The sequence below is a fragment of the Myotis lucifugus genome, unplaced genomic scaffold, assembly GCF_000147115.1.
Source record: "Myotis lucifugus unplaced genomic scaffold, Myoluc2.0 scaffold_38, whole genome shotgun sequence".
In the NCBI taxonomy this organism is placed as follows: domain Eukaryota; kingdom Metazoa; phylum Chordata; class Mammalia; order Chiroptera; family Vespertilionidae; genus Myotis; species Myotis lucifugus.
Window position 1 is genome coordinate 944,897 of NW_005871086.1, and position 23,096 is coordinate 967,992.

At 41.2% G+C, this 23,096-nt stretch overlaps 2 protein-coding genes across 2 annotated transcripts in view; both read right to left on the minus strand.

The window, feature by feature from the left end:
- The window catches only part of LOC106694322 (ribonuclease 4-like), a 73,394-nt gene that overhangs the window by 46,105 nt on the left and 4,193 nt on the right, over positions 1–23,096 (minus strand). The window lies entirely within an intron of this gene.
- Positions 6,683–23,096, minus strand: part of LOC106694324 (ribonuclease 4-like) — a 17,243-nt gene continuing 829 nt past the window's right edge. Inside the window, exon 2 of the mRNA XM_023752880.1 lies at positions 6,683–7,969. Coding sequence (XP_023608648.1) covers positions 7,515–7,952 — 438 coding nt within the window. The 5' untranslated portion in view covers positions 7,953–7,969 and the 3' untranslated portion in view covers positions 6,683–7,514. The remainder of the gene's footprint in view (positions 7,970–23,096) is intronic.

The following is a 23,096-nucleotide window of genomic DNA, read 5'->3' on the forward strand; positions in this document are numbered from 1 at the left end:
AAGAGGACCACACCAAGACATATCATAATTAAAATGCCAAGAGCAAAAGACAAAGAGAGAATCTTAAAAGCAGCAAGAGAAAGAGACTCAATTACCTACAAGGGAATACCCATACGACTGTCAGCTGATTTCTCAACAGAAACTTTGCAGGCCAGAAGGGAATGGCAAGAAATATTCAAAGTGCTGAATACCAAGAACCTACAACCAAGACTACTTTATCCAGCAAAGCTATCATTCAGAATTGAAGGTCAGATAAAGAGCTTCACAGATAAGGAAAAGCTAAAGGAGTTCATCACCACCAAACCAGTATTATACGAAATACTGAAAGGTATCCTTTAAGAAGAGGAAGAAGAAAAAGGTAAAGATACAAATTGTGAACAACAAACATGCATCTATCAACAAGTGAATCTAAGAATCAAGTGAATAAATAATCTGATGTACAGAATGAACTGGTGATTATAATGAATCAGGGACATAGAAAGGGAATGGACTGACTATTCTTGGGGGGGAAAGGGGAATGGGAGATTCGGGAAGAGACTGGACAAAAATCGTGCACCTATGGATGAGGACAGTGGGTGGGGAGTGAGGGCGGAGGGTGGGGTGGGAACTGGAAGGAGGGGAGTTATGTGGGGGGGGGGGGAAGAGGAACAAATGTAATCTGAACAATAAAAATTTAATAAAAAAAATAAATAAATTAAAAATAAAATAAAATAAAATAAAATAAAATTAAAAACAACAACATACAAACCTGACTTACCCAAACTTTCCAAGGAGATGCAAGGCTATTGTTCACATTAGTGTTTGTCAGTCATTGTCATGATTTAATTTTATGGATATTGTAAGGTAAATTGTAAGGAATTTAATTTTATCAATAAATAATATCGTTATTAAGTATGATATCAAGTTTTATTCAACGTACCTATAGTTTAACTAAGACTTAAAACTTTAAGTAAAGTTTATTAAGTTAATTTTAGGGAACGTCGAGGATTGAGAAAGGTAATCCCTACCCTCAAAATGCAATCATTTTAATACATTAGCATGCTAAACAACATACCCTGAGCTGCCCTGATCAGTCATGGAAAGCCCATACAAGAACACAAAATGTCTGACAGAGCTTCACCTCTTTCCCCAGAAGATCCTGAATATTTCCTCTCTTATTGAATATCCAACCCCTGATTAAATGAGCCTAATACAGGAAGCAATTCTTGTAAAGAGGGCTGTTCTATTTGTGGAGTACTCATTCTGTCTCATGGCTTCACTAGTAAACTCACTTTCACTTTAAACTCTGTGCTGGCTTGTGTTTGAATTCTTTCCTGTATGAAGTTGAGAACCCACAGTGGGTCTCAGACCCTCAGGTCCTTGTACCCGCAACCTGCATCAGTAACTAGAATATTTGTGCAAACATTATTTTACAGGCCCTCCAAGTGGCCCACTGACCTTGGAAACCTTCTTGTGGTTCCCCAGAATCGGCTACTACCAAGTGACTATCGATCATGGGATAACTGATCTCATCCTCATTCCCAAGTCCTACATCCACACCAAGGCCCCTATGTAAGTCATCCACAAGAACCCCTTAGATAGCTCAACTTCTCTTTACTGGTCCCTCCCTTGTATACAAGCTTGTCCGCAGAAAATCAATATGCCTGATCTTGTACAGAGTTCAGTGCTTATTTCTGTGACATGGAGACTCAAGAACCTGGTGTTTAAGATATGTAACAGTGGTACTATGACCATTCAAATGAATGATGCCTTATTTGTTGTTAATTGTTAATTAAGAAGACCTTAAGGGGATAAGAAAGAAGATAAGCATGGAGGGGGGATGGTTATTAGGTAACAGAAAAGAAGTAGAGGGAAGACTAGATAATATAGGCATGCCCTTTATACAGCCTTGCTAGATAGCTGTAATTTAACATTCTCCAAATTTGTTCCCCACAGATCAATGGGTAAGGGACTGGACAAAAGCAGTTTGGACACATGCCCCGTAAGGTCTGAATGACGTGAGAAGGTGCTTATCTGTCAGTCACACCAGGGAACAAGTTAGTGGCCAGAGTTGGCGTGGCCACTGCAAATTTTAGAAACCTGAATATTTAAACTCTTGGACAAAGCTTGGCCCTTGGCCCTCTAGCTTTCTTGGGACTCCTGTTTCACAGGGTGTATTCTCCTGCATTCCTCCATGTGGCCCATGGCCATGTTGTCTCTACACAATGAATTAATAGACTGATTCTCCTTGATCCTGAACTGTGCCTGGCTGCAACATAGAACAGAGGCTCTGAACACTGGCCTTGCTTTTGGCTCTGGTGGACCCCCAGCTACACCTTTTTTAGGACTGTGTTAAGGGGCATGGGACTTTGCAACCTGAGAAACATAATTCCAATAAAAATAACTCATCCTCCGACCTTTATATATATAAAAGGCTAAGTGACCAACCCACTGTATGTCAGTCCGACCATCCAACCGACCAGCCAGCACATATGACATGCACTGGAAATTTAAAAATAAACGTTGACTCGTGCATGCGCGATACATATAAAGCTCTTGCTGGTGCCAATCGCACACGTGTTTCAATCTGTCATTGTCAATTGTGAATTTGGTTGACACTTCTATTATAGAGAAAAGGAGAATAGTGATATTAAAATATTTCTTCTAATTAATTTCCTTTCAATGTGCACAAATCCATGCACTGGGACACTAGTGTATAAATATAGATGTAACCCACCATTCTCCGGAGCATTATCTCAATTTGTTGAGGTTCTGCTTCCTGGCATATGTCAAGAGTTTGGCTCAAATAAACTCACAAAAATTCTTTACAGGTCTGAATGTTTTTGTGTTAACATATATATGTCAAAACTCATCAGATTGCTCAACTTAAATATGTATGTTTTAAAATATGCAATTATACTCAATAAAACTATTTGTAAAATATGCTTTCAATACCACCATCCCATCCCCTCCTCCACCAAGGAAAAAGTAGTTTCATCCAAGCATATCTAGACTTTTGCCCAGAATGCAAGACTAGGCTTGGTAATAAATAAGAGAAAATCAAGAGAAAAAGAATTACTTAGAGCAGTGGATCTCAACCTCCCTAATGCCGCAACCCTTTAATACAGTTCCTCATGTTGTGGTGACCCCCCAACCATAAAATTATTTTCGTTGCTACTTCATAACTGTAATTTTGCTACTGTTATGAATTGTAATGTAAATATCTGATATGCAGGTTGTATTTTCATTGATACAAATTGAACATAATTAAAGCATAGTGATTAATCACAAAAACAATATGTAATTATATATGTGTTTTCCGATGGTCTTAGGCGACCCCTGTGAAAGGGTCATTCGACCCCCAAAGGGGTCGCGACCCACAGGTTGAGAACCACTGCTCTAAAACAAGACATTCTCAAATAGCTCACTTTCTAGCTAGCTCCCAACTTCCTGTCTTTCACCCTAGGACAGTAACTTGCAACAACAGTCCTCCGGCAGATTTGTGTTAAATATTAATGTTGCAAACATTGCTTAACACCCCTCTAAAGGGATCAGAGAGCAGTCAGAGCCCTGGGGCTGGCCTGGAGCCAGTGTGCTTTGTGGCAGGTGGGCAGTGCCACAGCCATTCCTGCACTGTTTTCAGACTGAGAGTTGAAGGATGACAACTCTGGATTCTGGTGTGGCAAGCAAGGAACCTGAGTGAAAAGCCAGTCAAAATCATCTGGAAGGAGGGAAGTGGAGAGGCTCAGGGTTTTCCCTATAGTCTGCAGTCATGGATCCCTCTGTCCCCAAGGGATTGAGCTAGTTTGCCTTTACAAAAACTGCTGTGGTAACCAAGGGTGTTTAATAAGTTCCTCGAAGTCAGCGGTTCTCAACCTGTTGGTCGAACGACCCTTTCACAGGGGTCGCCTAAGACCATCAGAAAACACATATATAATTACATATTATTTTTGTGATTAATCACTATGCTTTAATTATGTTCAATTTGTAACAATGAAATTGGGGGTCACCACAACATGAGGAATTGTATTAAAAGTTCGCGGCATTAGGAAGGTTGAGAACCACTGCTTTAAGGGAATGTAGAAGATGAGTAGACTTGGGAAACATTTTCCAAGCAGGAAGCTTTGGCTCCCTGAAATCCCAGGCTGCAATTAAAACTGACTCTGCAAGTGGTGCTTATCTCATCTTGACTTCCTCATAACACTTCCCCAATGCCTGCCTGAAACATGGTAGCACTTGTGACTGCCCACTTGCCTTCTCTGAGGCCATTTTCCTAATTATTATCATGCTGAATGATCTTGATTTGCCAGTAAGAATACCATCATAAAGTTTTGAAATAGTGTTTTAAGCAACCAAGTACCAAGATTGAAACTGCCCTCACAGGACCTACTCTGGTCAAAATCAGGGACTAGGGATATTTGAAATAGTCTCCCCTTTAAACCAGCTCTCTGTCCTCAGTGACCACAAGGAGTTAACCTGGCCCTACAGAAACTCTAACCTGATTCTCAATATCTCAGAATTGGTATCCTCAAATGAGCCTAATAGTAACTCCCTTATGACCTGTGAGAGTCTAATGGAATTTGCCTGAGAGAACTTTTGAGGGTCTCCAGTGCTCTATCAGGCACAGAATAAGGAATAGGCAGGTTCTCATTTGTGGCACCCTATCCCTAGCTCAAATGGCCTAAACAGGATGAGAAGACCAAGATTTAAGCTGCTTCAATGAATTATGCTTGAAGATATTGGGGAGGGAGAGAGGTTGAATTAGTGAGATTAATGCTGAGTTAAATTCCGGTCTTTACTTCTTACAAGTTGGATCACTGCATTCTCAACTCTACCACCTAGAAGGTCAAGCAAACTCCTTCCACTGTTCCTGTGCCTTTCCCCCAGCCATGCTCAGTACCAACCCTTCTAACTCTAACTTGCCCTATTCAGATTCCATACTCACATTCACAGGTCCATGGGGATTAGTGTGTGAATCTAAAGAGCAAAGTCAGGTCCTTTCCCTTTTCTTAGAGCTATGAAAGGAATATATGAGGGAAGTGCAGTGTTCCAACTGATTGGCAGTGGTGGTGGGGGAAGAGGGGACAGCCTTACTCTGTGCACCTGTTTATCTCCTCATCTAGAACACTGGGGGTCACTCTGAGAAGAGCCTGGAGCAAAGGGGTCATACATCAAAGACAGTCTTCTGGGTACAAAGGAATGGCAAGGCCCTGGGGGCAGGAATTAAAGAACAAAATTCAACCAAGTAAGTTTGAAGATCTAATTGGCTGTATTAAGCAATTCAGGAATTGGGCAGCATGCCTTCTAGCAACCAGAAAGGTGCTTTGGTGAGTTGTATAAAATGGAAGGTTTTATAGGAAGAAAGAGGGTGGTGTTATGGGGCAACCCGCAGAGATGACCATCAGGGACTCAGATCAAGATTTAGGAGCCTTTATTAAGCTGGCCAGCGACTACAGTTACAGCACCCTGCCAAAGCAAGGGCTGAACTGCAGTGCCGACTACAGGAGTTACAGCATTTTTATTTGCAAAAACAACAAAGTTAGTTACAAAGCCTTGTTTACACAATTTGTTCCCGACACAGTACAGCATCAGTACAGTGACTACCTTCCTATCTATGTGTTTTAGGAACAGAGAGCACAGCGTGCCCCGCCTGGCCAAAGCGCCAGATATGCAGCCCAGCACAGTGGGACTACATAGTTAGAAGACTGGATTATTTTAAGCAAGAGCACCTTCATTCAGGGGAAGGCAGAGGGTCTTATCAGCCAGATTACCTCATCAGTGCTGATCAGATAATTCTAAATTGACTGGTTTAAAATTTCACCTCTGGAAGAGGCTGAAATTTGGTTAGTTGTTAAGTTTTAGTGTGGTGACATGGATTAGCAAACATGATTCACAATTTTTTTATAAACTAGAAGTCCAGGTCACAAAATCCGTGCACTGGTAGGGTCCTTAGTGGCTGCTGGCTGCCGGCTGCTGACCAGGTACTCCCTCCCTTCCCCCAGTCGCCTGCTGACGCAGGCCGGAGGCCTCCTTCCTTTCCCCCAGCTGGCCCCCGACCCCTGGTCGAACTCCCCGAGGAACTCCTGGTTGAGGGGACAATTTGCATACTATGCTTTTATTATATAGGATTTTCATGCCTATGGTTTTTTAACTTTACAATGGTGTGAAAGCAATATGTAGTCAGAAGAAACTGGTGGGCTAAGCTATGATGGTCAGTAGTGTTGAAAAGAATGGTTGAAAACAATCCAAAATGGGGTCACTTTTGGTAACCATGTGAGTTAACTGATACATTAATTAGCATGATTGTAGTGATTCTTTCACAATGCAAATGTATACTGAATCAGGTTGCACACTTTAAATATAAATAATTTGTATCTGCTGCAATTCAAATATTTTCAGTTTAGTCCTTTCACGTGCACACACACACACACACACTCTCTCACATACATACTTTCATTTTTTAACTGCTAGTGTCTTCATACATCTCTGTTCCCCAATTTATTTCAAAATAATCAAAGGGAAAAGGGAGGGGTAAGAGAATTGTCTTTAGTAAATGACACAAATATTTCTGTGTTGTGGTCATTGATCCAATAGTTTCAATCATGGACCAGTTTATGAGGACATTATGTTGTTGGTGCATGTTTATAAACTAGAAAAGGATTAAAAGAGGATAAAAGAAAAAAATTCCACACAAGAACCACAGCACCATCTTCACAGGTATCTGTGGTTGGAGTTCTTTATTGCAAAGAAAACATGAAAAACCTTCCTAGTCAGGAAGAGTGAGTGAGTCTTAATGATCTAGTACATTGTTAATACTCTGACTTACTACAGTGATTCAAAAGTTTGTGAAGAGAAAAAGAAAGTCCTGTATAATTTCCTAATCTTATAGGTACAAACATAACAAGGTTGTCAAATTATACAGACAGAGCTCTCATTTTGTCAGTTCATATTTCTAAATTTTTAATGGTTCCCCCAACAGCTGACTTTTGAGAATATCAAAAAGCAGTTACTTTTAAAGCACTCCCTGTGATGAAGTAGGAAAAGGCCTGGATTAGTAGCCAGTTGAAATGGATTTTTTTTTTTGAAATGGATTTTTTGTGTCAGCTTTTCCACTATCTTCATGTTCTTCAGCAAATCCTTTAACGTTGGGCCCTTTTTGTAGCAACATGAGCACCACAGTGGTGCAGTGGTATTAAAATGAGATAACTGAGATGGAAGCACCTTAAAATACTTGAAATGCTATATCATACATATAATGACTACATTCCAGAAGATAGGATCTGAGAGCGCTAAGCTGACCAGTATTATAAAAGGAAGCAGAAGAGTTTGTAGAAGATTTTATTACAGAAAGCCCAGTCCCATTATACGTTTATGTCTCCATTTCTCTTTGATGCATTTAACAGAATGGATTATATAGAGAAAAGGGAGTAATAAGCAGAGGAGGCAGAGCCTGAGAGAGCTCAAATGTATTACTCATTGCTATTCAAGGAATAAGTAAAAGGTCAACTACGGGGCCATAACCACTTGGGTAGTATCTATCCGTCAAAGTGCACAGGCACCTGGGGGTTACCCTCACAGGCGATGACAACACGCCTAGAGCTGCCCCTGCCCTGATATCTGCAGTTTCCCCAGGAACTTCCTGTAAGCCTGCAGCCTGTGACTCTCACTACACCCTCATGGCAGTTCTCCTTGCCATTCTTGCACCGGATATTGGGGGTCCTGCAGATGTTGTTAATGGCGCCGATGTCTGCATGGATGAAGGTGTTGAATTGCTTGCACCTAGGCCTAGTCATCCCCCGTCTTTCCATCATCGTGTTGCAGTACGAGCTGGTGACACCTCTCTGTGTAGAATCAACATGTTGCCGCAGGAATCGTTGGTACATGAACTGGCCATAGGAGGGCTGCACCAGCCCCAGCCCCAGCAGGGTCAGCAGTGAGAGCAGAAGCAATGAAAGGGTCTTCTGGAGAGCCATCACTACCTTGGAGGTGCCTGGAGAGAAATAAAGGGGAAGGAGAAAGGAAGGTAAGAAATGGGCATCAAAGAGAGGTGTGGAGAATGGCAAGCTGATATTTCCCAACTCTACAGTCTACTCTTCCTCCCCACTTCTCTGCTCACAACTTTTCTCATCAAAGCTTCCCCAAGACTAAAAAGTTTGCAAATATGATCTTCTCCGAAAGCAAGAGCTTTACTCTTTCATAGAGAGACAGTGCTGTAGCCAGTACAGTGACTTGGGTCAGAGACTGAACAGGTGGAAGCCCAGGTGTATATGTCCTGTATGGCCAGGATGTGAAAAGGCAGATCTAAATGACACTGGAGTTGTCTGTCTCTTGAGGAAATTATCTAGTCATGTGATCTTTAGAGAGTGTTTTGTTCCCTGAAGACTCTGAATCCCAAAGGTTTGGATAGATAGGATATGCCAATGAGAGTTTGTGACCTGATTTTAATTCCTGACATCTGGGAATTGAGGAAGATGTAGGGAAAAAAAGGATAGAGTAATATTTAGGGTTAGCTTCTCCTCTCATGTGTCTATTCTTTTTTTAAATTAAAAAATTTCAATTACAGTTGACATATATTAGTTTCATGTGTACTACATAGTGATTTATATACATTAACAAGTGATCACCACATAAGTCTAGCATCCATCTGACACCATACATCGTTATTACAATGCTACTGACTGTATTTCCTATGCTGACTTGACATCCCCATGGCTATTTTTAAAACTGGCCATTTGTACTTCTTAGTTCCTTCACCTTTTTCACCAAGTTGGCATTCTTTTAATGGTATTAAAATCAAGTCATTTTGGAAATCTTATTGATCCTATAAAAAATAACACACAGAGTATCCATCTTTAGTATCTGAAGATAATAAATATTGATTGAGTGAACTAATAAACAAAACGAGGGAACTGGTGAACGAATGAAACCAAATGGCTTGTGGAACTGACTGATAAAAGACATTTAAAAAATAAATCTCAACAGCACAATCTTCACAAAAGAGGACTTAGACTGTCATTTTTCCTTGCTGTTTCTATGCACAACCAAAAACTAGGCCCTGGTGATATAATCCATCATCATGCATGTATCCTTCATGCTGTGTCTATCTTGTCAATAGCTGTTGTTAGTTTTCTGTTGTCTCTAGTTGCAGAATCCTTTTGGCACTTTTGGCAGTGGAAAATAAACGTATGTTTTATAGAGTTTAAAAACAACACAAAAACTAAACAAAAATCTTCAGAGCCACAACAAAGAAAGCATTGCCATATAGTGTCAGAACATTGCTTCTATTGACTGAGGAAAGGAAGGAACCCAGACCTATCTGACTCTAAAATCAGTGCTTTTCCCACATCTTCTACTCCCTCTCTCTTTCCACTCCCCAAATATTCAGGATATTAAAGACATTTATGTTCAGAGTTGCTTCTTTCTAGCAACAGAGTTTAATCATGGGTGGAATAGGGGAGGAGTGGAAGTGGGAATCGCTTACCAACACCAACTAGCTTCAGCGGTTCTCAATCTGTGGGTCGCGACCCCTTTGGGGGTCGAACGATCCTTTCACAGGGGTCATTTGAAAATACATCCTTTATATCAGATATTTACATTATGATTCATAACAGCAAAATTACAGTTATGAAGTAGCAACTAAAATAATTTTATCGTTGTTGGTCACCACAACATGAGGAACTGTATTAAAGGATCCCCGCATTAGGAAGGTTGAGAACCACTGAACTAGATGCTGCCATCTGACGGTCTCTCCTGGGATTGGCATGAACTCATGAACTGTGAATCTTGACCCTGGCAATGAGACAGGGCTGACTCACTAGAGCAGTGATTTTCAACCTTTTTCATCTCATGGCACACATAAAGTAATTATTAAATTCTGCAGCACACCAAAAAATATATTATTTGTCAATCTGACAAAATAAATAGGTATAATTTTGATTCATTCACACCAAGCAACTATTGTTTTGGTTGTCATTTTTTAATTTGACAATCTAAAGGAAAAGAGGTCAGTGACCCTGACTAAATAGTCAGGTATTGCATGTTTTAAAAATTCTTGTGGCATACCAGTTGAAAATCGCTGTACTAGAGCAAATAAAATTAATCTCTGATTCAACAGGAAGTCAGCAACCCAAAAGAGAAAGGACAGTTTTTTGAGGGTCATACAGGCCCATTTCTACATATGCAGTCGAAGGGCTGATCATAGCTGAAGTCCCGGTTTGATGTATATGGGTACTACTGTTCTCTGTTTTCAAAGATGCTGCTTCATGATGGCAGGTCACACTGTCTGGGTGACTGAAATGGCTGATGAGGGACCTGCATACCAGTTTCAAACACAATTTCATTCTTTAAAATGTTATCTATTATATTCACAGCCACTTTTTGTTGTATACAAAAGGCTAGAAAGCTCTACGTCACATTTCAGTGCCTACAGCTATAGATATGCGATATAGACTTAGGAAGAGAGAGAAGTGAACAGTTGTGGGGACAAGAGTAGCAGGGAGACATGATGCTTGATTAACTCATAATCCTTAGATTAATGGATAGAACTTCTGAAGGTACACTTAGCATTTGGGTAATAGCTTCATCACAACCATGTACTTTGGGTTATTTTCCCCAAATCTAATCTTGCATGGTTAATCTTGCACCTCTGATTTTGCATGGTTTTGTCTAATTTTTTCTCATTCTGCTTCTTTGTGTCCAAGATATGATTTAGAAAGATGACTCACTACAGAGAAGACCTAAACTATTCATGCAAGAGCAAACCCACAGCCTCAGCCACAATAACCAACTGATTTAACAAGACATCAACAGATATTTGCCAACAGAAGTCCCATGTAGCCATCAATGGGTGTATCTCAAGACTCTAGCTACAACAGAAAATGAAATGATCCCCAAACCATCCCAACACATACTTTTTGGTCAGAGCTTGCCCAAAAGGCTTTCTCCACTCTACCACATTGATTCTCAATAAGAACTTTTGATACTGTGATCCCAAAGAACTAGCCCTGCCACTTTAACTATATGATCTGGGGAAAATTACCTAACCTCTCTCAGCATTATTCCTCATATGTAAGTGAGTATAATAATACCTGCCTCTAGGGATGGTATGAGGAATAAATGATAAAATCAATGTTAAGTACTTATCATTATGCCAGGTACATGGTAAGTGCTCAGTAAGTGTCGGCAATGATCATTTTTGCAATTTCTATTTTTCTTAGTTTCCTTTGCTTCCTTCTATCTGGATAAAATAATGAATGACTACACCAAGATGTGTATATTATTATTCCCCTCTCTCTTATTTTGTAGAGTACCTGTATTACTTGCAAATTAGAAGGCTGTTTTTAAGTTGAAATACCTTAGCTACTAGAATTTATACTGTGTCCTACAGAAAATGTTCCTCTTCCCATCGAGTGGAATTTTCTTCCTTGCATATCACCATTCTTCAAAGGACTTGGGCATTTTGAGGTTTTTGTTTTCTTTTCCTTGCAAAGTTGACCAGGACTTTAATTCCTCAAAGGATTCACTTGATGTAAAGACTGACTTGCCTGTCATATGACATTTCACTTTAAGCAGCTTTAGGTTGTGAGAGAACAAGAGTCTGAGAGCAAAAAGTGCTAGGAATGGCTAACCAGCTGCTAGTTCCATCAGCAGGTCAGCAGGCAGCCCCACTCCATTGCCATGTGATTTCCTAGGAAACAGTCATTTGCCCTAACACTAGAGCAGAGAATGCAACGATAAATGCTCTAAGCGTATTTTTGGAGAAGATATATGTTTTCCCAGCTATGGCACACTCAATATAATAATGGTCCATACTTGTGGCCTTCCCTATAAAGGCTTTGAGTAGGTCAATAATCTCTATGGAAGTCATCTTGCATCATATCAGGGTGAAAGTACTGGTTGGAGAACCTGAGAAAAGGGTCCAAATATTCTGCCAAAATCTGAACCTTTCTCACTTCCTAAGGGATTTCTGAGATTTTACAATAAGGCAAATTTTCTATTAAGAGGTTTGGAAAACTCTTCTTCCTACTTTCTTAGGAAATGACAGTAATATCACGTTTGAATTAGGTTAACTCAACGAAGAAAGATTAATGTGCTGAGTGTGCACCAGTAATTTACTTCTCCATTTCTTCCGCCATAAATTTAAATACTTTCAGTGAGACTGGGCTCTCCCTGGTGGCACCTGGACACTGATCTATAACCTGGGTATTGAAGAAGCAAGGCTTTTGGCCCATTTCAGGGCAATGTAGGCACCAGGAGAGGATACCATTGTGAATATGGTGACCAGTACAGTCATATGTTCACAAGACAGCAAAATTAGTAATTCATAACTTCAATTTACTAACAACCACTTTATAAATTATAAATAAAATATTCAGGCACCTGTTGATAGAAATTAGGTAAGGGGAAGTTAAGCATTAAATCTGTGAATTGATTAGTATATTTTATAAAGAAAGTGTCTATTCACCTAAGTATGTGTTTACTTGAAAACAAATCTAGATGGAGGAAAATAAAAGATAAGCTTGGAATCTTTCTATAAATTCCCAAAGACCTCACAGTTGCCTGACGTCTGTTGCTAAAGTAAAAGTTTAAAGAGAAAATAATGCAAAGTAATCAAATTTTAATCTTTATATGAAATAACCAGGAGAATACCTTGGGAGCAGTCTAGTCAAAGCAACTCAAAATTACCTCCTGCCTAAGACAAGAGGTGCATACTAGGAGTGAATTTCGGTGTTCATGCAGGAGTGTGTGTGTGTGTGTGTGTGCTAGAGAGAGAGAGAGAGAGAGAAAGTTTAAGAAGGAGGTAGATAGAAAGTTTAATTAATCTGTTGGTATTTAGTTCTAAACACTATTCCTCAAAGCTTAACTTTTGTAAAACTTATATTGGCTTATTTGACAGCCAGAACAATTTGCCTTTCCTTAAAATTTTGCTTAGCAGCCATGAGCTTTGGAATTTTCCATCTCTCTCTGTAAGATGAATTTAACATCCATCCTTCCACTCACAGGAAGGGGAAGTCTACCTCCCTATTGCCTGAGAAGACACTAACTGATAGGGAAAAGGGCATTTGTATTCCATGCCCTCCTCTCTGGTGGCTCCTGAGTAGAGAAGATGGGGAAAAAAATCAATAGGTCAAGAATTGATGAGAAGACTTTGATTCTTACTGATTTCAGAGACATTTTTATTTATTAACATATTGTAAAATAGAATACAAAAGGCAGCTCATTTTCTGGGCCTCTGGCAATGAATGTAGTCACCACTGCTTTGTAGTGTGTGGGGAAAATGCCAGGAATGGAAAAAAGAATCATCAAAGGGACAGGCAACCATGTTCACAGGCAACATCTATGTCCTTGTACCCTGATGTGTCTCTGCATCGGCAGGGGGACCAGGGGACTCTCTTTATGCCTGCATGTAGTGACCTGGGAAGGAGAACTGCTTATTCTTAAAAAGTTTTTATAAGACATTCCATTCTCATCTTCACAGATGACCTTGATGTTGTTACTGGTGTCTTTGCAGAGTGAAGTTAGGCCTCATCTCCTCATCATGGTTTCACAGTATCTGCCATTGTGGCCACTTAGATTGGCATCATAGTGCTGGGCCAGGAAGAGTCTGTACCTGTTGTCATTTGAGCCAGAGTCAGTGGAGTCAGTCCCAGAACCAGCATGAAGACCAGCAACAGGAGACCCAGGCCCATCATCATCTCTACTAACAAAGGCTCCTGCCAAGGGCAAAAGGTATGGTGGGGCAAATTAGGCTAAAAGGACAGGTATCCTCAGTCACCTAAATTGCATATTTTCTTTTCCTCATTAATCTCACATTTCCTGTCAATCCATTCCTTTGGAAAATCAATCTAAGTTTCCTGAACACACCTTTCAGCCCCAAACAGTCTTTCCTATTCCTTAAGACTCACTGAGTATTTGCCTTTCTATCAGTCATAGCAAGCAATATCCATTCACACTCTCATTCATTTATTAATTAATTGCATAACAAACATTACATAAGTTCCTCTGGGTATAAGGCACTGTGCTAGGTCCTGGCACACAGAGAGCATTAAAATATACCCAACTCCTCACTAAAAGTAGGTGTAGCATCCATGGGGAAGGGATAGGAGCTCCAGTTCACTGAGGTGAGACAATAAGATAGGAGACCTATCAAAAAGATGGACTTCGAAAAAATATGTTTACTTGATTTTAATCAGATAGGAAGGGAGAGGGGGAGAGAGAGAGAAGGAGAGAGAAACATTGATGTGAGAGAGAAACATCTATTGATTGCCTCCTATAGACACCCAGACTAAAGATCAAACCAACACCACGGGTTTGATCTGACCAGGAATCCAACTGGCAACCTTTTGGTGCATGTGATGATGCTTAACCAACTGAGCTATACTTACCAAAGAGGTCAAAGGGGGACTTCTAATGAATCCTAAACCAAGGAGAGGGCGAATCAGCAGATTGTTAAAGTCAGGATTCCAGGTATTGAAGTCAATAAACCAGCTGGCTATAAGGAGAGCAGTTGAGTGCAATTTTGCCCTGAGGTGAATGGAGACAGACCTACCAGTAATTCCCCTAGACTTAGTTGGTTTGTGGCTAAAGGTGGAATTATTATGTACTATTTAGAAAATACAGAGAGGAGCATGGAAGAATCAATGCAATTCCTTGAAGTGGGTCTGGGTTAACTTTTATAGAAAATTAAAGGAAGAAGAATTAGAGTTTTTTTTTAAGGAACAATGTGGATTATTCTCAGAGAATATTTTCTAGTTTCCCTATAAATGTACATAGACTGTTATACAATAGGCAAGTGATGTTACTATGTGATAAACAACAACAAAGAAAACCTCTTCAGAACTTTCCTCAAGCCAAAGACCTTATAATGGGCTGTAATGATTTCTTAACATCTTCCTGAACAGAAGAATAAGCCCTAGCTGGTTTGGCTCAGTGAATAGAGTGTCAGCCTGTGGACCAAAGAATGGTTTGATTTAGGTCAAGGGCATGTGCCTAGGTTGCAGGCTCCTTCCTGGCCAGGGCCCTGGCTGGGGCTCCTACAGCAGCCAATCAATGAATGTGTTTTTCTCACATTGATATTTCTGTCTTCCCTTCTCTCTTCTACTCTCTCTAAAAATCAATAGGAAAATATCCTTGGTTGAGGATTAAAAAATTAAATAAATAAAGTATTTTTTTTAAAAAAAGAATAAGGAAGAGAAGACAATTGCTACCATCATCTCTCAAGAGTTTTCAGTCTAAACTGTAGAACTCACACTTCCCAGGGGCAGTGTGTCACAGACACTCAAATAAACCCATAAAGTAAATATAATGCTTCTTCCTGGAGTATGATTTTATCTCAACGATAGCTATTAAAATAGAATTAAACAAGTATAGATTATAACAAAATAGAAAATGAATTTTTTATGAACTTTTAAAACTTTATGTGTTAAGAAATGTGAGGATTTGAGAACTGAAAACTATTTGGAGTTTGCAGCAGGTAGTTTCTGACAATACTTTTAGTTCTTTGGAGAAAAAGTTAAAGAGCATTCAGAGCCTTTAAAAACCACCATATCTTCCTCCACATTATATCAAATATATGTGAGTGTTCCCACATCCAATAATAAAAGTGATTTTTCACAAAAATTTGAAGCAAATTTATATAATTTTGTTTTTCAAATTGTTTGTGAATGAGGAACTTATTTACTTTATTACTGCCTATGATTTCTTAGCAACCATCACACTTAATGAGAAATTCTTACAATGGGAGAAAAAATTGGACCTTCAAGTTATTCTTAAGTGTGATGTAATTCATATAAATCCTAAATTCAGAGAAAACAAATGTTACGTTTTCATAGACATTAAATTAATTAGTAATCTTTATTTTGTACTTTTCTAACTAAATAAAAATTATTTTCATGTCAAATATTTTTATACCCTTAAAGATGCCACTGGTTCTAGCACTAAGCCTGTAGTATTATTAAGCAGCCCATGGAGTATGTCTGTGAATCTAGAAAGACCAGGAAATCCAGGGTTCTGATAGTTTCATGGGAAGGCATGTGAAAAAGGGAGCTAAGTGAACACTCTTTCTCATCATGATTTGGCATTGATACACCTTGTCTGATTTCATAATAATGATACACAAATTTGGCACACTGTTGAAGAATACCAAATCATACACTAAGAAAATTTTTGGTCATTTCACAATACTGAAATAAATAACAGCTGAAAAAAATTCCATTAAGAGCATCAATTATCTATACTAATAAAAGAGAAAGATGCAAATTAACCATTACTCTGTCACTCCGCCACTCCACTACACCCACAAGCCATGCCCACCAGCCAATCAGGAGCAAGTATGCAAATTAACCCAACTAAGATGGCGACGGACTCAGAGCTGAAGCTAGCAGGAGGCTTGGGTTGCCCCGGTCAATGAAGGAAGCCAAGCTTCCCACCTACCCTGGCTGGCCTGGGCTCCGCTCAAGCCTACAAAGTTTTAATTATAGAAGATAAATAAATGCTAGACAAAAAGAAAAACACAAGAGGCTGGGAGCTTGGGTCGCCAGGGGGCATGGACAGCCTGAAAATGGCCATCAGCCCCTCACCCAGGATGGCCAGGCACCCCAGCGGGGACCTCCACCCTGAAGGGGGTGTGGCAAGCCTGAAAACAGCCCTTAGCCCCTCACCCAGGCAGGCCACTCCACCATGGGTGAGGGTCCCCTCTGGGGGGCTTGGCCTGTCTGCAAATAGCCATCAGCCCCTCACCCAGGCTGGCCAGGCACTCCAGTGGGGACCCCCACCCTGAAGAAGGTGTGGCCAGCCTGAAAATGGCCCTCAGCCCCTCACCCAGGCTGGCCAGGCACCCCAGCAGGACCTCCACCCTGATGCGGGACACACTTCAGGGCAAACCAGCCGGCCCCCACCCATGCACCAGGCCTCTATCCTATATAATAAAAGGGTAATATGCAAATTGACCCTAACAGCAGAATGACTGGGAATGACTGGTCACTATGACACACACTGACCACCAGGGGGTAGACGCTCAATGCAGGAGCTGCACCCTGGTGGTCAGTGCGCTCCCACATGGGGAGCTCTGCTCAGCCACAAGCCAGGCTGATGGCTGCCAGCACAGCGGTGGTGGCAGAAGCCTCTCCAACCTCCTTAGCAGTGCTAAGGATGACCGACTACAGCTTAGGCCTGCTCCCCGCTGGCAAGTAGACATCCCCTGAGGGCTCCTGGGCTGCCAGAGGGATGTCTGACTGCCAGCTTGGGCCCGATCCCCCTGGGGAGCCGGCCTAAGTCAGCAGGTGGACATCCCACGAAGGGTCCCAGACTTTGAGAGGGCACAGGCCTGGCTGAGGGACCCCCCCCCCCTGAGTGCACAAATTTTTGTGCACTGGGCCTCTAGTAATTTATAATAGAATCAAGTGAAAGCATGTTCTTGGAACTTGAGCAAAAATGCGATACATGACTAAAGAGAGAAGAGCCAGCCGTAAAAAATAACAAGTATTTATACATGGCCACTGCTTCAGCAAAGCTGCTGGCCTGCCATGCTCCCCGTTTGCCAAGCTCTTTACATTTACACTCTGCTTTTTAGTCTTCTGCGTGTGTTTTCTTTTTCTAGTTTTGTGGAAGATCTCATCAAAGTTTTATTGATTTAGATTCATTTAGGTCTCCTTCTCTTCAATAGACAAATATTGCCTTCTAACATCAAAGGCAATTACAGCATCTCAGGCTCCCAAGATGGAACAGGACCTTCGGGTTACCAAGTTAACACCTCTCTGCCTGGGGCCAGAAACCCAGAGTTCAAAATCAGAAAGTAGAACCAGAACTGTAGTAGCCAAAAGAGTCATTAGGTGGCAGTGGTGGGTAGAAATGTTGCCAACATCTTTCATGCAGTAATGGAGACCAGAAACCCAGAGTTCAAAATCAGAAAGTAGAACCAGAACTGTAGTAGCCAAAAGAGTCATTAGGTGGCAGTGGTGGGTAGAAATGTTGCCAACATCTTTCATGCAGTAATGGAGACCATGGGTCCTTGTAGGATATGCCAGTACTCTACAGGTTGTGGGGATGTTGTTGTTCAAAGAAGGGGGTCTGAGCTGCTGAGCCTGTCTAGAGTCTGTCCAAACACTCTGTGCTTAGATATTGAGACCAAGGACACCCCGTTAGAAACAAATGTCAAAGAAAAAGCCATAAAGCTCAGGATCTGCTCACAAGGATATCGCAAAATAAACATATACCTATTGCCAATTTCCACGGGTGCCATTTCCAAGCTGTTATCCAATCATCTGTCTTCTTGTCAGTGTTTTCTACTGGTGTACACTCTACAGGAGGGCAGAGCCCATATTATTCACCTTGAATCACAGTGCCTGCCTCACAGTAGACCCTTAATATTTTTAAATATTTTTTAGTGATTGACTTAATTTTCCTCTCCAGGCTTAAGTTTGTTTGTCTATAGAATGAGAGAGTCGCTAACTCTAAAGTCAAATTCCATGGTGCTCATTAAGCATAGGAGAATCTTTTCCAGTTTTAGTAGCAAAAGTCTAGCAGAATTACAGACACAAGGTTGTATAAGTTTAGTTGGTAGATAGCATAAGGCACCTTGTGAAAGAAATAGATGATAAGAAGACCTGTGATCCAACCTCACTGAAATGTATGATTTCTTAAGTCTCAGTGTATAAGCCAAATCCACAGACCACCTCTAATTATGGCCCTCGACTGATGCTATACAGTGGCTTCATATACTACAAAGCCTCTTGCTAGTAGGAGGTTGAAGGCCTTCCATCCCGGTCTGGAGAAGTAAAGGAAAATCTTTGTTTGTAATTTGCAGAAATTGCACATTAATTCTGTAAGGACTCAGCTAAATTTTGCTCAGGCTTATTGTAATCTTGACTTCTTAAGACATCCAGAAAGGAAATCCCAGTCGGTACACACCATGGCCACCAGTATCTAATATCTGCTCCCCTACTCACAACTTTCTCACTCATATATTCAATCCAAAATTTCCCCAAAAGAGGTAAAATGAAATGGCAGAAAACAAGTATGAGACATTATTTGTGGTTCTCAAGTGAATCTGCCTAGGCCAAGGATGCAGAGCCTCACATCTGTTGGTCAAACACATAACTGTCCATATTCAATCACATAACTCATCTTTTTGTTAGTGAAATTTGTCCCCACTGTTCTTCAGACTAACTTTATGGTTAGTTATTCTTCAGACAGTCTATGATGAGTAACTATGGTTATAATTTCCATACATATGGCTTCACAATTTTATATATTCTAGGGCTGTATCCCTCAAAGTGAACGCATAACACCCAATGCATGCTCCTCCCTTTATCTCTTTTCCTTCTTTCTTCCCTTCAACCTGACAATGTACCTTCTTTTGATCTTGGATGTATTCCACTTGGCTCTTAAGGAGTAATCAAAACTTTTTAAAGGAAAAAATTTGTAGGGAAGATTAGAAGAAAACAGAACTAAAAGCATACTTTTGGTTTCTTTCCTCACCATGCCACATTTAATGCCTGTTCCCTGGGGGCATCCAGATGCCCTTCAGCAAATGGCTTCCCCAGGTCTTTGGGGATTTTTATCACAATTCAGGAATTCCTCCTAAACCTCCATTGCTCCCAGTCTCACTAATCTCCCTTTATACACACAATCATTGTCCTGGTGCATGAAATTCGTGTGTGTGGGGGGGGGTGGGTCCCCTCAGTTCAGCTTTCACCCTCTCCAATCCGGGACATCCCTCTCACAATCCTGGACCACTGGCTCCTAATTGCTCACCTGCCTGCCTGCCTGGTTTCCCTTAACTGCCCCTCCCCCCGCTGACCTGATCACCTCTAACTGCCCCCCCAGCTGGCCTTGTCACCCCTAACTGCCCCTCGCTGCTGGCCAGGTTGCCCCCAACTGCCTCCTCCCTGCCGGCCTGGTCACCCCTTACTGGCCCCCTGCTGGCCTGTTTGCTCCCAACTGCCTGTCCTGCAAGCCTAGTTGCCCCTCACTGTCCCCCCTGCCAGCCTATTCGCCCTCAACTGCCCCCTCCCGCTGGCATGGTCGTACCCAACAGCACCCCCCCACTAGCCTGGTTGCCCCCAACTTCTCTCCCCGCCAGCCTTGTCACCTCTTAATTCCCTCCTGCTGGCCTGGTCGCCCCCAACTGCCCCCCCTTGCTGGCCTGGTCACCCCTCATGGCCCCCCCGCTGGCCTGGTCACCATACTCAGCCTGCTTGTTCGGTCGTTTGTTTGTCCCGCACTAACTCTCCTGCCGAGCTGTTCACCCCATGCAGCCTGCTTGTTCAGTCATTTGGTCATCCCTCACAAACCCCCTTGCTGGGCAGGTCATAGGCAGCCATCTTGTGAGGGTGTGATGGTCAATTTGCATATTCCCTTTTTATAATATAGGATATAGACAATCCCAAAAGAAATCTGTTTTCATTTTAAACTTTAGAATCTGACTTGTTTTGTTCTTAATTCATAAGCTTGGACCCATAAGCTTTAAAGGGAGAAAAAAGCCAAACCAGTTTGGCTCAGTGGATAGAGCGTTGGCCTGCGGACTGAAACGTCCCAGGTTCGATTTTGGCCAAGGGCATGTACCTTGGTTGTGGGCACATCCCCAGTAGGAGGTGTACAGGAGGCAGCTGGTCGATGTTTCTCTCTCATTGATGTTTCTGACTCTCTATCCCTCTCCCTTCCTCTCTGTAAAAAAATCAATAAAATATATTTTAAAAAAATAAAAATAAAGGGAGAAAAATAATGTTTCATTGAAGTGGCTAGATGGCTAGAAATAGTATCCTATCTAATAAAAGACAAAAAAGGTAATAGACTGTACCTTCACTACGCTTCCCATTGGCTAATCAGGGTGATATGCAAATTAACTGCCAAGAAAGATGGCGGTTAATTTGCATACATAGGCGCAATGATGAGAGACAAAAGGGGAAGGACAGAAGAACAGTGATCAGAAACCCAGGCAGCAGGCAAGAGCCGCCTTTGCCCTGCTCCCCAGCCCTGGATTGGAGAACTGGGGCCGCCTTCGCCGGCCCCCCAACAGGTGATCGCCATCGGAAAGCCGGGGCACAGGCCAGGTGGCACCCCGGGGTCCAAGGGTGCCGCCTGACCTGAGGCACCATGGTCGCCATGGCGATCAGAGGGAGAGAGAGCCGCATTGCGATTGGAGAGCTGGGGTGCAGGCTAGGCTGCACCCGGGCACCCCAGCACCTGACATGCAAAGGTCGGGAATGAAATGATTTTTCCCAATGACATCTGCAAATATCCTGGGGAAGGTATCACTGAAGAGTTCACAACAACTCTCTTACTTGGCAAGGAAGTAAAAAGTTGGCAACGGAAACAATCCCTTACATCAAAGTTAAGGTCCCTCTGAGTAAAAAAGAATATTTCCAACGTAAAGGAGGGAGCAGGCAAAAATAATAGGTTCTCATGACTTCCACTGAAGTTTGAGCATATGACAGAGTCTAAATGAACTTACAAATTAAAACAGACAGTGGACATTCAAATGACCTGAATCAACTGTCACTGTTTGTCCCAATAGCGCAATGCTTATGTGATAATATAGTTTAACAAACATACAAAACAAGTCACATGATAAGAGAGGTTCGGCTTCTAAAGTAAATTGAATATGTTCTTTAAAAATTCTCATGTCTTCCCCTCTGACTATAATTCTTAATTTTCCAATCAGAAAATTACCCCAGGTGATCCAGTAACTTGTAGAACTCCAGTAACCTAACTTATTTAAAAAAACAAACATCCCAACCAGTTTTAAAATGTTTAAATTTATATTTTAGGGTTAAAATTATAGAAGACATTTAGATCCAAATATATTTTCTGAATAGAAAATATTTCAGTTTTTGATTAAAAAAATAAACATAAAAATATATAAGTGACACATTTTCCCAAGGAACTCTGAATTAGTACCCTTCCCTCTTTCTTCAAATTAAGAGAATCTATGGAGTTCCCTATACTGCACAAGTTTTAATGAAAGAAAATAAGACTTTCTAAGAGCATCAAATACATGTTTTCTTATTTACAAACATATATACTCTTCTTTCTCTCTCTCTCTCTTTCTCTTTAAAATATATTCTTACTGATTCAGAGAGGAAGGGAGAGGGAGAGAGATAAAAACATCAATGATGAGAGAGAATCATTGATCGGCTGCCTCCTACACACCCTGTACTGGGGATCAAGTCCACAACCCGGGCATGTGGCCTGACCTGGAATCAAACTGTGACTTCCTGGTTCATAGGTTGATGCTAAACCACTGAGTCACACCGGCCGGGCTCAATTCTTATTTATAAATTCATTCCAAGGACATATACAGCTTGAAAAGCTTTGGAAGCAGTTTCAAAAAAAACTAGCTTTTAAGTAACAAGAAAACAGTTATAGAAGAAAGTTTAAATTAAAAGAAAAAAATTGTTTTAATTTATTCAAGAGTGGGAACATCCTCCATGAAAATGTGTACCTTGACTGTGGATGGCTGGGTGGCCTTATCACACCTTAGGAATTCAAATGCTTTTTACAATGAAAAGAAAGAGGGTTTCATCTCATTTCTCTCCCAAGGTAGATGTCTGTCAATAGAAGGTGGACATCAATAAAAGGAGGGGCTTGCACAATCAATCCAGAAAGTCAGCAATCTATGAATAATCCAGAACCCAGTATTTATCTCCTCTGCCACACACCCTCCCTCCCAGCCAGCGAGCAAGATAATTACTCTCAAGTCAAGTTAAGTGTCCCCCAGTCACAGTGGCCCAATGCTGACATACAAAGCATACAAATAATTCTCACTCTGGCATAAAAGTGACAACTTTCTTGGAAGAAAAGCAGATACTGTAAATTTCTCAAAGTCTTCCTGAAACATTTTTTAAATTAATTTTTACTTTTTTAGAAAAATGCATACATGGCAAACCATCTGTAATAAAAGGCCCAATCTATAAAATTTTACCTGGTCCTATTCATATCTGCAATCATAATCATATTTACAGACAAATATATCTATACTAATAAAAGAGTAATATGCTAATTAGACTGGAAGACCTTCCAGGAGACCTTCCAGATGTTCTTCTGGACATAGCCATGGTGGCGGGGCCGAGGTAGAGGCGGTTAGAGGCCAAGAGGGGAGGGCAGTTGTAGGTGATCAG